This window comes from Pseudonaja textilis, chromosome 4 (genome assembly GCF_049901715.1).
Source record: "Pseudonaja textilis isolate UNSWEBS1 chromosome 4, rPseTex1.2, whole genome shotgun sequence".
Taxonomy (NCBI): Eukaryota; Metazoa; Chordata; class Lepidosauria; order Squamata; family Elapidae; genus Pseudonaja; species Pseudonaja textilis.
The window spans coordinates 93,538,646-93,554,708 of NC_141993.1; the positions used below are offsets into that span (position 1 = coordinate 93,538,646).

The following is a 16,063-nucleotide window of genomic DNA, read 5'->3' on the forward strand; positions in this document are numbered from 1 at the left end:
CCTAGGCTTTGGCCCGGACGGGGCGCTTCCGCCTGGAGCCGTAGACGCCCACCGCCAGCACCATCCCCAGGATCAAGGCGGAGCCCACCACGAGACAGGTGACGACGGCCCCCGTCTGGGTGCGGGTCAGGCCCCAAATCCCGCCTCCCCTCGCCCCGCTTCAGGGAGCTCTTCCGGGACCTCCTCCGCGATCTCTGCGCTGCCCGGCTCGCTATCTAGTGGCGGCTGCCAGCGTCCGGGTGACAGCGTCTCCGGCGTCGGCTCGCTCTCGGAAGGGGCCTCCGTGCGGCTCCTGAAAGTTGCCCAGCTCTCGGGCAGTGCGGAGGTCCCGGGACCGAAAGTGCTGGCCTCCGGCTCCAGCAGGGACCGGCCCAGCTGCCAAGGCGGCGCGGCGCAGCGGGGGTGGCGGCTCTCTCCGCCCAGGCTGGCCCTGTTCTCCCGCAACCAGCGCTGGAGCGACCGCAGGGCGGGGTCGCAACGCCAGGGGTTGTCCTGCAGTTGGAGGTCGCGCAGCTCGGGCAGCCCGTCGAAGAGGCCTGCCGGAAGCTCCTCCAGCGAGTTGTTCTGCAGCTGAAGGGCGCACAGGCCGGGGGTGCCCTGGAAGAGGCGGGCAGGCAAGGCGGCCAGCCGGTTGCTGTGCAAGGAGAGGTTCCGCAACGAGGCCAGGCCGCGCAAGAGCTCCCCGTCCAGCGTGGCCAGCCGGTTGGAGTGCAGGGCGAGCTCCTCGAGGCCCCGGAGGCCGGCGAAGGCCGTGGGCGCGAGCGAGCCGAGGCGGTTCTTGCTTAGAATCAGGACCTGCAGCGCGGTAAGGTTGGCCAGGGCGCGGCCGGGCAGCGAGGCCAGCTGGTTGTCAGCCAGCCGGAGCTCTCGCAGTTGCGGCATCGGGCCGAAGGTGCCCGGGCGCAGCTCGCGCAGGTTGTTTCCGAAGAGCGAGAGCCGCGAGAGCTCGGGCAGCCCCAGCAGGAGCCCCTCGGGCAGCGCCTCCAGGAGGTTGCCGGACAGCAGCAGCTTCTGCAGTCTGCGCGGGCCGGCGAAGAGGCCTGCGGGGAGCTGGCGGAGACGGTTCTGGTAGAGGGCCAGTTCCTGCAGCTCGCCCAGGCCGCCGAAGGCGCGGGGCGCTAGCTCGCTCAGCTGGTTCTCATAGAGGCGCAGCACCTGCAGGCGCGCCAGCGGCGTGAAGAGGCGGGGCGGCAGGCGCACCAGCTGGTTGCGGGCCAGGTTGAGGCGGGCCAGGTTGGGCAGCTGGTCGAAGGCGCCGGGAGGCACGGCCTGCAGACGGTTCCCGTGCAGCTGGAGCTCCTTGAGCGCGCTCAACCCGGCGAAGTGAGCCGGCTGGATGCGGCGCAGCTGGTTCCCCGACAGCAGCAGCGCCTCCAGCCGGACCAGTGGCCGGAAGACGTCAGGCGGCAGCTCCTGCAGCCGGTTGCTGGCCAGGCTCAGGTAGCGCAGGGCCGCCAGGGGCCGGAAGGCGCGGGGAGCGAGGCGCTCCAGCAGGTTCTTCTCCATCCGCAGGGCGAGCAGCTGCGAGGCGTTCCCGAAGGCCAGGGGACCCAGAACGGCCAGGCGCGTGTTGACCACCTGTAGGCTCATGGCGTTGCCGGGCAACGGCGCGGGCATCACCGTGATCCCGGCGCCCGAGCACTCCACCTGGGCCGTCCTGGAGCAGGCGCACTCGCGGGGGCAGCCGCCGCCAGCCAGGACAGACGGCAGGAAGCTCAGGAGCAGGACTCTGCGGAGCGCCATGGTGCCTGCGGAGAAAGAGAAAGCGGCGTGAGCGCGACTCTGAGCTGTCCGGCACGGAGCGAATACCCTCTCCCCTCCCTCTCACGCCCTCCTGGCAGCCTGGAGCCTTCCCGGGGTGGTGGGGCATCTGGCCGGGGCGTCTTGGCCATCGAACCGCGGGAATTTGAGCAAACTTGCCAAGCGGGTCAGGGCATCGCACTTGCAGCCCCCATTTCCGGGCTGCCCCCCCCCCCAGCTGCTAGAACAGAATACAGAATACAGAATATAGAATATAATTCTTTATTGGTCAAGTGTGATTGGACACATAAAAAAATTGTCTTTGCTGCAAATGCTCTCAGTGTACATAAAAGAAAAGATACATTCGTCGAGTCAAGAATCATAAGGTACAACACTTAATGCTAGTCATAGGGTACAATAAGCAATCAATTCATACTAGGAAACAGTCAATATAAACCGTAAGGATACAAGTGACAAAGTTACAGTCCTACAATCACAAGTGGGAGGGGAGGGGTGATATGGAGTGGTGAGAAGATTAACAGTAATAGTAGTGTACACTTTGTAAATAGTTGAACAGTGTTGAGGGAATTATTTGTTTAGCAGAGTGATGGCTTTCAGGAAAAAACTCCCCTTGTGTCTAGTTGTTCTGGTGTGCAGGACTCTATAGTGTCGTTTTGAGGGAAGGGGTTGAACCAGTTTATGTCCGGGATGTGAGGGGTCTGCAGTCCTAATTATCCTCTAAAGTCTATTCTATTCATGCCATTCTATGGCTGCTACAGGGTAGCAAAAGTGCAGGGGGAAGGTTGCCTGTGTGGCTCTGCTGCGCCCCTGCCCCCCCCCATCCTAGCCCAGTTTCCGAGCTCTCGGCCTCCAAGGGCCCCTCCTGCCTGTATATCCCCCACCCCTCTGCTGCTCACCATGGAAGACCCTGGAGTAGAATGAGAAGGCGGGGCCCGAATATGCTCATGTGGGCAGCGGTTGCAAAACCCAAAGCCCGGGAACTGCCCATCAGCAGAGCCGAGCTGGAAAGTTGCCCTCTCGGATTCGAGACCCGAGGACTGAGTGACGGGGTGAGGGGTCCCGTTCTTGCCCAGTTCCAGCCCGCCCGCCTCGCATGCAGATGCGAATAAATAGGTACGACAAGATCGCGGAAAGCGCCTTCCGGGACAACGGGGGCTTCCTCGGGCAAGAAACGGAGGTGAGCAGCGCCCCCTGGAGTCAGAGACGACCGAACAAGGGAGACCTTCCGCTTTACAGCAAAATGGGGGTTGCCGGATTTGCACCCAACGCCAAAAGGAGGGGACAGTTAGAGGACGGATTCAACGTTCAGACGGAACCAGACAACCTGGAACCACAAGGAGAAATCAGCAAGAGGAAAGACAACCAGCAAAGACAACCGTTAAGTCCAATATACCATGCTAGGAAAAAAGTCACGTGCGGGGCGGGGGGGGGGAGCGGGGGGGCGGCAGCAGAGAAGAGAAGCTGGATGGGTGTCCATCAGGGATGTCGTTGAAGTTTCCTCCCCTCCAAGCGGGGGTGGGTGGGCGGGAGCTAGATGATCTCTGAGACACCTTTCTTTCTCCGTTTAGAATGCAGGTAGTCCTATGACTACAATCGAGCCCAAAATCTCGGGTTGCCTAGCAAAACAGTTGTTGAGTTTCGCCCATTTTCCCATCTTTCTTGCCCCGGTTGTTAAGCGAATCAGTGCAGTTCTTAAGTCACTCGGTCATCAAGCAAGCCTTGGTTCCTGTGCTCGTCAGAGGATAGCTGGGAAAGGCTGCAAGTGGCGATCACAGGACGACCCTGGCACAGACGAACATGCCAGATGCCAAGCGCCCAAATTGTGGGGTTGCTGCAACAGTTGTAAGTGTGAAAAATGGTAATAAGTCCTCGTTTTCAGGGCTTCCGTCACTAAACAAACGGTTGTAAGCCATGGGCTACCTGTGGTTGGTCCCCAACGTACGCAGAGCCCCTTTGGTCTCGGGCTTTGGGCGCAGGGGCAAAGCGGCTGGGAGGGGGGCAGCCGCGATCTCTGAGGCCTGGCCAAACCACAGCATTTCTTCCCAGTCCGGGCTGCCCACAGCAGAGGAAGGGGGGGGCAGAGGGGGCTCAATTCCTGCGGGTCGCTCCTCCTCGCTGGGGGAAATTCAGACCAGGCCTTTCTGGCCAGCAGGCCTGGCTCGGCCAATTCATGCAAAACTCATCAGGAGAAGCAGGGAAGCGCGCGAGATCATCTAGCTAGACCAATCCTGCTCTCTGCTGAGAGGAGGGGCCCCTGAGCTTTGGGCAAGGGAGGGGGTCGCCTTTCCTCTCTGGGAGACGGCCAAGCTCTGTGGCCGCCTTAAGTCACTCCAGGCTGCTTGGCCGAAACTTCCCTGCTAGGACAGGGTCGGTCCTTGTCACGCGATGCGTGGCTCTGGCAGAAGAATGGGGCGGAGAGGCCGTTGCGGTCTCTGGCGGGGGCTCCAGAGGGTCGCTGGCTGCCTCCTCCCGGAGCGCAGAACAAGAGAGGGGGCGACGGAGACCGAAGCCCCCCCCTCAGAGGCCTTCCCCTGGCACTGGCCGCGCCCGCCCGCCTTCCCCGTCAGGCTGTCCCCTCCCTCCTACAATCGCCTCCCGCTGGAAACGCTGAGCAAAGCCTTTGCGGCCACCACGAATTACACCCCAGCAGGCCGAGCTTGGACTGCCGCTAGTCCGGGGAGGGGGCAAGCGGACGGGGGAGGCATCGGGGCAGCAGCGCCGCCGGGAGCACATTCGCGACGGGTGAGGTCATGCGAGCTGCTGAGTGCAGAGCCAAGCCGCAAGAGCAGCAGTCCTCGGGGCGGCGGTTGGTGCAGACGCTCGGCTCGCGATGTCCGGCCGGCCCGAGAGGGCGGGAGAGGCGGGGTAGCCCTCCTGGGCCCTCGCAGCCCTCCCTCGCCTTCGCCCGCGATGCTCCAGGGTCGCTGTCCTTCGGCGGCATTCGCAGGAACCTCTTGATCTGGGTCCTGAATTCGGCCGCACTCTGGGCACAGAAACCTCTTGAACCCGAATCGGCCCAAACCACGTTTCACACAGCAGGCCCCGAATCCAAGTGAAGAGTCACCAAGTTTGCCTGTTGCGCGAACCCAGTTGCGAAGTCTGCCCGGGATCAGGGAGCGCGCTGTGCCAACTCAGCCAGCGCGCTCTGTGAAGAGGCAGGGTGTCCCACCCACCCCAGCTGCGTGTTTGTGTGCGCGAGCGGAATCGGGTCGCGGGGAGAGAGCCCCCATCTGGGAACCACTCCCCGGGAAGGGGAATTCGGCGGAGGCGGGAGGCCCCGGCGGCTGCCGGTGTTCTCGGCCAGGGTATCTCCAGCATCCCCCTCCTCTCCCGGAGAGCTCCGAGGGAGGGGCGTTTCCAGGCCGCCCACCCCCACCCCCCCGCCGCGCTCTCGAGAGCATCTCTCTGGGAGGAATCCCGGGCTGCCCCTTCCTCCCCGACCCGCAGGCGCCGGACGTGCGCGCCTCCTCCCAGCCAGAACATTGCCTGCGGCGGCAGCTGGGCCACATCAGCCCCCCGCCGGTTCTCCGAGGAAGGAATCTGGCCACGCCGCAGCCTCGCCTCGGCCATATGGAAGCAGTTCGCGGTGCGGGACGGGCTTGTCTCCGAGTCCCGCCCTCCTCGGCACTTCAGGAGCGGTTTGGGGGGTTGGTCTCGTTCGCAGAAGGAATTTAGCATCGCTCTCCCTCCCACGCGCACCCCCGAGCCCATCAACTCGGAGAGGGGGGCTCCGATCACCTTTGATCTTATTGTTTGAACCGCTTTCTCCGTTTGGCGACTGGTTTGCAGTCTAACGGTTCGGGTCTTCAAAGGGAAAGGAAAGACGAAAGGAAGAATTCCCCCACCCACCGGCCCGGCCCGCAGCCAGCTCTGGGAAGAGGCCGCCGTTGTTGCAGAGGCACCGGAGGCACTTACCCGGGGAAAAGACCGAGGAAAGGCGGCTCCGTATCGAGGGCTGCCCCGCTTTGGCTCCGCTGCAACCCTCCGCCTTCCTCCTCCCTGTATTTAAAGCACCAGCGATTCCCCTCAAGCGTCACAGGTTGCTGCAACCGAGCAGGGAGCGGGCGGAGCGGGGAAAGAGACCCGCCCGAGAGCCAGCCTCCCTCCCTCCTCCTCCCCCCTCCTCCTGGGTCTCTTAAAATGCCGACCTGGGACTTGAATTCACACAACCGATAGGAAGGAAGGGAGGAAGGGAGGAAGGCCTCAAAGATGACTCACTTGTGCCTCTGTCCATCAGTCGGAGGGAATGCAGGCAACCCAGGTGGGGAGAGTCTGCCTGACTGCCAACTTAGTTCCTCCTAAAGTCATAGGGTCCTTAAGAGGTCATCTAGTCTGAATCTAGGCAAGGTAGGAACTCTCTGGCCTCAGTGTGAACCTGTCCGCCTTTTGTTCCTCTTCCATCGGCTGCAGCTCCTGCCGTGGAGAATCTCCCCCTGGAAGACTCCCCTGGCCCTCCTTCCGGGCAGTTTTAACCAGCATTCCCACCAGAGGACAAGGAAGGCCTGGGCATCCCCTGGAGAATGGAACCGGCCATTTCCTGGGTTTGCATCCTGCAGGGGCTTGGTTCACACACGCTGAGGAGATGCACCGTTATCCAAAGTTAATACCAACCAAGGATAGCATGACAGGAAGGCAATGCAGGGGTGGGATCTGAACTGCCCAGGAAAGCAGGCCTTGTGACGGCAGCTGCCCTGAGGACGGCTTCCTCTCCCCCGGATCCAGAGGCCTCAGGTGCAGTGGGGGCTGCCCAGGTAAGCCAGCCGAGGCCTTGTGCTCTTCAGATAGCCCAACAAGACAACCATGCCCCCCTCTAGCTGCCCCCCCCTCTGTCTGGGTGCTCTGCTCCAGAAGGCACCCCACAGGAAGAGGAGGGGTGTCGAAGTGTCCCCCAAGTGGAGCTTCTCTCTTCCCCCGTAAGGCAGCATCCCTTGGGATGCTCCAGGCCTCACGTGGGAGGGGGGGAGCTGGGGGGGGGCTAGTCCTGTAGGGGAAAAGGTGACCCCTGAAAGGGGAGCCAGCAAAGAGGCGGCAGCAGGAGACACACGTCTTCCTGGGCGCCTTCCTCGGGCCCTTCCCGGCTTCCTCCTGAGGACGACGGGCTGCAGATCGCTTGCAGAGTCAGCGTTTCATCCAGAGAGTCCACAGGCAGCTTCCTGACCAAACTCCTGGGATCAGCAGTTCCGTGTCAGAGTCTGCAGCGGGAGAGTTGGGGGAGGCTAGCTCAAAATCTGACAGCCCCCCACAGTTCCCAGTAGTGGCTTCCAAGCCTGATTCGTCACCGGCAGCCAATAGCTCTCAACGGAGCCTGCGGTAACCGGCCAAATCCACACACAGCCAGTCAAAATCAACACCATAAAACCAGAGATGAAAGCAGCATTAACATGACATACAACTTCAACAACAGGATGTCCCAAAGACCTCAGCTGAGTTCAAAATTCCTTTAAATGAGAACAAAGCAAAAGACACAGAGGCTGAGGATTAGAGAGGCCGAGAAGGAAAGGGGAGTTTCGTGTGACCCCCAGCCATAGCAGAGACCCCAACAATCCTCTTTTTCGGGGGGGGAAGGGGGGGGCAAAGGAAAAAGGGCCCCTCCCCTCCTTCCTCCAAGGAAAGCAGATTCCCACAGGCCCCAAATGGCACTTTGGATGTCTAGAAGCAATATTTTCCTGCTTGGAAAAGTTAATTGGCCAAATCGGCTGGGCTGGCGCGATGGCACCCCGGCAAAACCAACCGTGTTATTTGAAGGCTGTGCTGGGTAACTGTTGACCTGCATCTGACAGTGCCAGTCTGGCCAGCGCCTGGTGCCCTGGTCCTGCTGGGGCAGGGTTTGCAGCAGCCTCCCTGTGCCCAGGCCCAGGCCCAGCAGCAGGAGCCCAGAAGCCAGGCAGGGCCACGGAGGAGGAAGGCCGCCCTGTGGGTGAGCAGGAGCCCCTGCCTCTCCTCCGGAAAACCTTCTCTGGGGAGGGCTGGATCCTGTGCCACACTGCCCAACGGCTCTCGGGGCTGGATCTCCAGTGAGGGTTTTGCTCGCTCTGAGAGGGGGCCTCTCTGTCAGGGAAGAGGGGTTGGAGCAGCTCCCTTTGGGGGTCCTGCAGGCTCCCCTGGAGCAGGACAGATGGTGCCCGGCATCCCCCCCCGGGGGAGGCAGAGAAGCAGCATCCTGGGCCATGTGTTCCCTGGCAGGGAAGCTGCTGTGGTTGGGCTGCTGCTGTTTGGTCCTCCTTGACTGGATCCTTCCCCGGGCAGGCGCTGCTGCTGCTGCTGCTGCGGTCTGGAGCATCTCCCACCCCACCCCCCCCCCCCCACCCACCCCGGTTAGCCGCATGGAGCCTTTCCAGGCAGGGATCCTTCTGGAAGCTCCACGTCACCACTTCCTCCACCCAGATTCCAAGGCCCCTCTGCCGTTGACACCACCAGGGAGGTGCCTGTCCACATCACCAAGCTGGACTCTTCTTCGAAGCGGCTGCCCAAGGGCCCTCCTGACTCGGCATGGGTTGTGCCGGGTTTTTGCCCTTTCAGCCGGTGGTGCCAGCTGGGAGTAGCAGGGAAGGGGGCAGCTGGGACTGCTCAAGTCAGGCGCCCCCATCCCGCTGAGCATCTCCAAGTGGAAATGAACACAGCCGTGCTGCCTGCCTGCCTGCCTGAAAGTAGTAACCTCACAAATCGGGAGGCAGGAAATGAAGAAATGACCCCGAGGCCCCGGCCATCCAGCCCCGTGACACGTAACCCGCCCCAAACACCGGAGTCCTGCCATCCAGCCATAGACTTGCAGTTGTTCCTCTTTGCTGCTCAACGTAACTTTGAAGCCTATCCTAGATCACTTTATATACTGCAATTATATAATCCTAGATTAACTTTGGGTTCCTGTCCATTCTTCTCGTTGCCTCATCTAATCTCTCCAACATTTGCTGCGGATTTCTTGACTTCCCAGCCAAATGGAAAGATCTGCACGTCAACGCACATTCACTTACCAACCAAAGCGCTCACGGCCTCTGCTCTTCCAGCCGCGCAGGTTTGGGAAGATCTGCCCGAATCACGACTGGGTCACGTCAGATTTTGCACCAAACAATTGGGTGACTGGGAATAGGCCTGGAAGTCTGACCCAGAGGAAACGTTGGCCTTCCTGCATGGGGGGACTTTCGTCACAGCCGGCCTTCTGCCCTGGCTCCAGAGTAGCTCCTGGTCCATTCGGCTGGGGCTCATGTCCCCCCCAGTGGCTTTTCCAAAGCGGGGGGTGGGGTGTGGCTCAAGGCCACCTCCCAGTGACTCCTGGACAGCAGATGTCCAAACTTTTGCCGGCAACTGTGGCTGCCATCTCTGGGGAGGGGGCTGAGCAGGGACCGCCTGGCCTCCTGACTGCCACCATCTCCTTTGCAAAGGGAAGCCCTAAAGCGCCCCCCCCCTGCCCTCTGCTTGCCCAGCCTCAGGGTCTACGTGGTCCTGGCAAGGTGCCAGTTTGCAGGCAGTGCCCAGCGCTCCATGTTGGAGGCTCCTCCACCCTGGGCCTCTGCAGATACCCGGAGGGGGGGGGGAAGTGGGGGGCAGGGCTTTCCCGGTGTGTGGAAACCTCACCCAGCCATTTTTTTAGCTGGATCTTTGCATCTCCTCCTCCTCCTCCTCCTCCCCTGGCTGGATTTTCCACCCTGTGAGGCAACCCCACTGCTCAGGGGGGCCTTCGTGTCATGATCCGGTCCCCCAATGCAGCATCCCCCCTTTCCGGGGCTGTGGCCTCTGCGGGATGCCCTGGCCCACAGAGAGCAGTGGCCGGAGCGGGAAGGCAGCGGGGCTGGCCAGGGCAGCCCAGGACCGTGGGGAGGGCACGCTCACCAGATTTGCTCCAAGAGTAGTGGGATTTTACAAGGCCGTTTACTACAATTACATAAAATGTCTTTATTACAACTGGGTACCATTATAAAAACCAGCAAAATAATTTTTTATGTGGAGCCACTTGTTAAATAAAAGTATTTTTCAAACATTTTAAGATGAGATCTTGCCAATCCTGACCTGAGGTGCTGGTGGCAGAGAATACATAATTTATCCAAATGTTTGCATATTTATAGTTTTTTTAAAAAAAATTGGACATATCCATGCCCTAAAATGATCGTAGCTGAGCCTTTAAATCAACTTTTCCATCATATATACAAACATTTGATTTTAGAATTTAATCTTTGCAAGCTAAAGACATGAAGCCCTTTTAAGTCTGTGACAATCAAAGAAAGCTTTTGAGAATAAGATCATTTGCAGCATTTAGAATTATTCTTCACCTCGTAACTACTGATATGCAGCCATATTATACTACAGTAGATAAAATCACCCAGCGAAGGAAAACCACTTCTCCACTGGGAAAATAAATAAAAACGAGGGAGGCCCCGTTTCTCAAATGGCCAATTGGAAACGCTGCCAGAGGGAATTGGGTGGGGGTCCTGGCCTCTTTGAGGCGGCCATCTTTCCAGCAGAACACAAAGACCCCGATATTGGAGAGGATTCCTGCCCCCTCCCCATTCACTCTGGAGTCGGGGGGGGGCGCCCGGTGGGGGCCGCCCGGTGGGTGGGTGGGTGGGGTGGGGGGCTGCCGTGTCAGCTGCCAGGAGCACTGAGGCTACAGGCAGCTCCCGAGGGGTGGGGGGTGTCCTGCCCACCTGCGACACCCAGCGGCCTCATCATTAGTTATTTGGGAAGAAATCAATGCGTTAATAAAAAAATAACCCTGAGGGATGGAGGTGTGTGTGTCTGTGTGTATATATATTATTTTAAAATCTGGATATTTTAGAAAGTATAATTTAAGAGTTGCTCTTTCCTTGAGCAAGCAAGTCCTTTAGAGATATGCATAAATAATAAAATATTTAATTGGCCATATATACAATCCTAACTTACAGCTTTAGGGGTAAGTCTGACTCAAATAATTTACGAACCACTCTGAATCCAAGTTAGCAAAGGGTTCACCTGAATTCACAAGCCTCCAAGGAAGTATAAGAAAATAATGATTTAAAATCACCCAACTTCGCAATCTTAAGCGTCCTTGGAACAGATCCAAGATGCACCACTTCCCTTCCGGAGGGGAGACCGGCTTCAACACAATATTGCTTTTAGCCCGAAGACCCCGCGCAGGCTCTGGGCGGGCGCTTCCCCGGGGGTCCCCCAAGGCCTGCTGACCAGCCCCCTTTTCTTTGCCTGGCTGGGGAGGGGGGAGGAGAGCGGGAAGGCGCAGCTGGCAGTCGTGGCGGCCCCTTTTTCGGAAAACCCCAAGAGGGTCCCCCGTCCTCCGGCGGCAGCCACCGCTTCCCTGAAGCGAGAGGTGCTGGGCAAGCACAGCTCCAGGGTCGAAGGAGCCTCGCGGCAGACTGGTCCCTCAGGGACGGGCAGAAGGGGGGGAAGCAGGCGCTGCGTGGGCCGCCTTCCTTGGCACGCGGCGGGGAGGGGGGGGGGCAAGGCCCGACTGCAGCCGCTTCTCCAGCAGCCTTTCCCGGCCGTGGCTGCGCCCCAACTATTAGCACCGTTGTGGAGGAGTTAGTTGCAGTCTCAGCACAGCCACCCTCTGCGCAGGACCTGCAGTCGGGGGAGGTCGTGGGTGGCCTTCAAAAGGCCGTCCAGCGGGAGTGGCTGCCCCTTCCGTCCCCCTGATCCGCTCTTCCTCTCGGGCAGGCCTGGCCTCCAGGGGCAGCTGGCCCCGAGCGATGCGGTCACAGTGAAAGGCTTCGGCTCCACTGACGGAGCCGCCACGGCTGCGCTGAGCAGGGATGGTGCCAAGCGCCCCCGCCTGTTAAGGCAACCTGCTGCAGCCGGCCAGGGGCTCCCGGAGTGGAGGAGCCCAGAGCTGGTTCCGAGGGCGGAAGGCAGCCTGACTGCGCCTGCAGAGAGCTCTGGCAGGAGGAAGACGAGAATGGGGAGGGGTCCTTTGACGGTGTCCAGGGTTGCCAGGCAGGCCCGTCCCTTCCAGGTGCTCAGCTCAGGAGGGAGGCAGGTGGGAGGAAGACTGGCATCGACCGGGGGGGGGGCGCGGGGGGGAGGGGAGCCTGTCTGTCCGTCCCATCAGCAGCAGAGAGCTCAGGCCGTGGGCAGCCCCAGCGTGTGCCAGGGGGGCCCCCTCCGCTACGTCATGCTGATCCCTTGGCAGGAGCCGTTCCGGCAGGAGGGGCCGGGGGCCTCCGTGGTGGTGCGGCCCTTGGGTGGCCACTCCGGGTCCACCAGCAGCTCCTGGGCCAGGTGCACGTAGCGGGCCTTGGGCGGCCTCTTCTTCAGGCGCAGCAGCCCCGGCAGGGCGCACCCACAGCATCGGTCCAGCCCCTCCTAGGGAGAGAGAGAGAGGGTGGGAGGCTGCCCGTGGCCCCTCAGACAAGGGGAGAAGGGGGGGAGCCCTTCCCGAGCAGTCGGACCTGTGCCTCCTAACCTCCCCCCCCACTCCCCCCCTCTTTCCCCAGGGGGCCCCAACGTAGCTGCAGGCCGACCGAGCACCGTCCCCTGCCCGCACGGGAGCTGAGGGGGGCCGCTGCCTCCAGGCCCCCTAAGCTGGGGGAGGAGACCGAGAGCCCAACCCCCTCGCCACCCCCCCTTTGCCAGCCACTTTCTCTGCCCCCCCCCGAGCTTCTGGGTGAGGGGATGGGACTGCAGCAAAGCCAAGACCCCCCCGAGCTCTCCCCATGGCAATGGGGCCCCTGCCAAGCGCCCCCAGGCAGCCCAAGCTCTTCTCCACCGCCAGCTGAGCCTCCCCCTCCCCCCACCCCGGCCTTCGGAGGGGCTGCTCCATGCTTGAAGAGGGGGAATGTGCAGAGTTCCAACCTGAGACGGGTGGTGGTGGGAGGAGGAAGAGGAGGAGGAGGAGGAGGAGGAGGAAGAGGAAGCTAGGCGGTCCTCCCCTGGCTTGTCTCGGCTGAAGAGGAGCTTCCCAAGGACCGTGTCAAGGAGAAAGTTCTGTGATTGGATCCAAGAAGCAGGAGAGGCGAGAAGGCGCAATCAGGAGGGGCTCCGGGGCCGGAGCAAAGTCGGGGCGTTAAGTCAGTGCAGAGGAGGACAGAGGGGGGGGAGGGGGGGAGCTGTCAGACAGGCGCATGCAGATGGCAACCGTTCCTGCCCAGCACACCTGGGGCCCAGGCGGAGAGTCCCTTGCACTCTCAACACTCTGTGTGTGTGTGTGTGTGTGTGTGTGTGTGTGTGTGTGTCTCTGGAGCACCTGAGCCCCCCCCCGTCCCGAAGAGTCCCCGGGGCTCAACTAAATCCCACCGAAAGCGAGGCGTGAAGAAGCCCCCCCCATCTCAGAGAAGGGGGCTAAGCAGGACCCCCCCCCCCTTTCGGGTCCAGCAGGGCCGCCAGGCGCCCCCCTCCCCTCCGCGGAAGCGGCTCCCCTGACTCACCTCCACCAGCAGGGACACTGCGGCGTTGGCCAGGACCAGGAGGAGCACCGAGACCCGCCAGGCGGGAGGCACGCAGACCAGCTGTGGAGCAACCAGAGCCCCCTCAGGGCCACGCCGGGGCAGGGCAGCAAGCCCCTCCCCAGTTCCCCGCCAGCCCTCCCCCAGAGCCCCCTCCTACCTCCAAGAAGGATTCAATGGCCACCACCGGGTGCAGCAGGAGAGCCAGGGCCACGGCGTACAGGGCCACCACGGAGACCACGAAGAGGTCTGGGGGGGGAACGGGGGAGGGGGGGTCAGCTGCCTCCCCGGCACAGAGGGAGGGAGGGAGGGAGGACAGAAGACCCCCTGACTGCTCCCACCCACCCACCCCCGGTGCCTTTTGCAAGCCAGCGCTTCCCTGGGGCGAGGCCCCCACCGCCAAGCGGCCCTCCCGGGGGCCCACGTACAGTTCCTGTAGCAGGGCTGGCGGAAGGGCCGGCCCTTGGAGAAGACCACGGCCACGATGAGGTACTGGAAGGTGGAGACGAAGAAGAGCGTGGTGTTCTCGTAGTTCCGGATGTTGTGCTCGTCGTGATAGGAGACGTTGCCCGGCTGGGAAGCATTGGCCGCGGCGGAGAGGTTGCAGGCGCTGGAGGGAAAGGGAGAGGGAGGGTGGGCTCTGATCCCCCACCCCACCCGCTCCCTCCGCAGGCCTCCAGCTCCTCAGGCAGGCAGGCAGGCAGGCCCAGGGAGGCCGGGGGCCTGGGCTCAGCCGTCCCACAGACCCTGAAGGGCCCTTAGATGGGCTTTCTGCAGGCTAAGCAGGGAAGCCTGGTCTTCATTGGGGGGGGGGAACAGACCCAGCCCTCCCCCTCTGCCCCCCCCCAAGGCCCTTCTGAAGCAGCCGGCCGGTTCCCCTCTCCCGCCCCGCCTGCCACCTCACCCTCCCAGCCCCACGGAGGCCCCAGTGGGAGGCGCCCGTACGGGGGGAAGGGGAGCGGGGTGGCTCCCCCGGCCTCCCCCCAGAGGCCAGGATTGATCCCCCGTCGGGAGGCTCTGCGCTCCCTTTCCTCGGCTGAGGCCTCCCTGAGCGAGAAGCCGCATCAAGCCTTCCACCCCTCCCAGGCAGGGAATTCCCCCCACCCACCCACCCCCGCGCGCTTTAAGTGGGGCTGCATCCACCTGGCCACTGCACGGCTTCCGGTGAACGAGGAGGGGCAGTTCTGGGCAGGTTCTGCCGTGTGATAAAATCGGCTAAAAAGCGCTATTCGACTCCTCCTTTTTGCCAAGACCCCAGGGACCCTCGTTCCAAAAGGACAACCGGGGGACGGAGAGCCCCCTTAGGCCCCCAACCGGCCCGACCCTCCCCAGCCTCCGATGGATCAAAATGCTCTGCCTTTGAACGAACAAGCAAGCTGCCAAGGCTGCCCCGGCTCCCCTCCCGCCACAGGCCGGGCCTTCCTCTGCCAGGGGAAGGGAGGGAGGGGGAGCAGCCCATTTGGGGGGCCCACCTGGGGGGAGGGTTTTGGCTGCTCTTGAACCCTGCCGAGACCAGCAGCCGTCAGGAGGGCTCCTGCTCCTGCTGCAGCCGTGAGGTCTCACCTGCCGACCACCTCTGAGCACCTTTGCAGCTCCTGGGGGGCAAAGCCACCGCCCCACCAGCCAGAGCCTTTGAGGCGCGTGGAAGGAGCGCTGAGCGCCCATAGGCTCCGTGGCCCTCCCTTCGGAGCGGCCCTTCTCCGCGTCTCTGGAGGAGGACGGGGTTTCCGGCTGGCCAAAGAGCAGCGCCTCAGCGCTAGGCACCCAGGCTCCTGCTGGGTCGGGGGGAGGCCTGCCGTAGCCCAGCCCCCCCTGGTTTCTCCGGGGCCCAACCAGGCGCCTCTCTTCCCCCTTCTGGGGTTGGAGGCAGGAGGGAAGGAGCCTCTCCCATGCTCAAAGCAGGAAAATGCTGAGAAAAGGAGGGGAGGAACAAGCCCCCCCCCCCCCGGCCAACCTAGAAAGTTCCACAGTTTAGTCATGCAGGCAGAAGTCCCGAGGGCCACCAGGGGACAGGAAAATGCTCAACTTTCAATGATGTCCTGCTGCCCCCTGGTGGGGGAAGGCTCAGAATGCGGGGGGCCTGAATCCCAGCAGGCAGCTCTCCCTCCCAAAGTCGCAGCCCCTGAAACGGCTTCTGAACAGCTACGGAAGCGGCGGCGGGCCAGCCGGCTGGAGAGGGGCCGGGTCCCCAGGGCTGCAGGGTGACCCCAAGCGCGCCGGCCACTTACTCTGAGGAGGGGCTCCAGGGCTCGTACCAGGGCTGCTGCTTGACCCAGAGGAAGCCCAGGACCTGGAAGCCAAGGCAGATGAGGATCTGGGAGAGGACGGAGCAGAGGAGGGGCCCCGAGATGAGGCCAGAGGGCGGCCGCTGGGCCCCGAGCTCTTTCCATGCCGGGTTCAGGCTCACTGCAGGGAGAGGAGGGGCAGTCAGCGGGGCGGGGGGGGGGGCTGCCCACAGGCCACCAGAAGGGCAGCCAAAGTCTTGGGACTGAAGAGACTGGCTGAGCTCCTTTGCAATGGCAAACTAGTGGAGGTTGCCAAGAGTGAGGTGGGGCCCTCCACCTGCCCACCCCCCTGCAAAAGCCTTTGGCCGGGCCCCTCAAGGAAGCCACAGGCCAGGAGGGGAGGACCCAGAGCCCCCCCATCTCTCTGCAGCCAGGGAGGGGATCCAGAGCCCCAGATGCTCCTCCTGGGGGCAGGGGCAGAGACCGCTGGCTCCCCCAGCACAAAGCCCCAACCCAGCGGCCCCAGCCTGTCCTACTCACTGGTGAAGACCAGCACCAAAATGATGGCCAGGTCGATGAAGAGGAACTGGAAGTCTCCCAAGTTGCTCTGGACCTGCAGAAGAGATTTGGCCCCTCCTCAGGGGGTGGAAGTTGGGGCAGCTCCTTCCCCCCCGCAAGGCTGAGCCCCAGGAGCTCCCTTCTCCCCAGCGG

At 62.3% G+C, this 16,063-nt stretch overlaps 2 protein-coding genes across 2 annotated transcripts in view; both read right to left on the reverse strand.

Moving 5' to 3' along the window:
• Position 1: 1 nt before the first annotated feature.
• Positions 2 to 5,836, reverse strand: LOC113450935 (uncharacterized). The gene is given in 3 exon segments (XM_026722263.2): positions 2 to 150; positions 153 to 1,748; positions 5,677 to 5,836. Coding segments are annotated over 2 exon segments (1,740 nt in total). The 5' UTR covers positions 1,744 to 1,748; positions 5,677 to 5,836.
• Positions 5,837 to 9,636: 3,800 nt separating this feature from the next.
• The window catches only part of ATP13A3 (ATPase 13A3), a 38,120-nt gene continuing 31,693 nt past the window's right edge, over positions 9,637 to 16,063 (reverse strand). Inside the window, exons 27-32 of the mRNA XM_087933775.1 lie at positions 15,893 to 15,965; positions 15,356 to 15,533; positions 13,556 to 13,737; positions 13,288 to 13,376; positions 13,110 to 13,190; positions 9,637 to 12,048 (exon numbers count right to left, since the gene is read on the reverse strand). Coding sequence (XP_087789901.1) covers positions 11,851 to 12,048; positions 13,110 to 13,190; positions 13,288 to 13,376; positions 13,556 to 13,737; positions 15,356 to 15,533; positions 15,893 to 15,965 — 801 coding nt within the window. The 3' untranslated portion in view covers positions 9,637 to 11,850. The remainder of the gene's footprint in view (positions 12,049 to 13,109; positions 13,191 to 13,287; positions 13,377 to 13,555; positions 13,738 to 15,355; positions 15,534 to 15,892; positions 15,966 to 16,063) is intronic.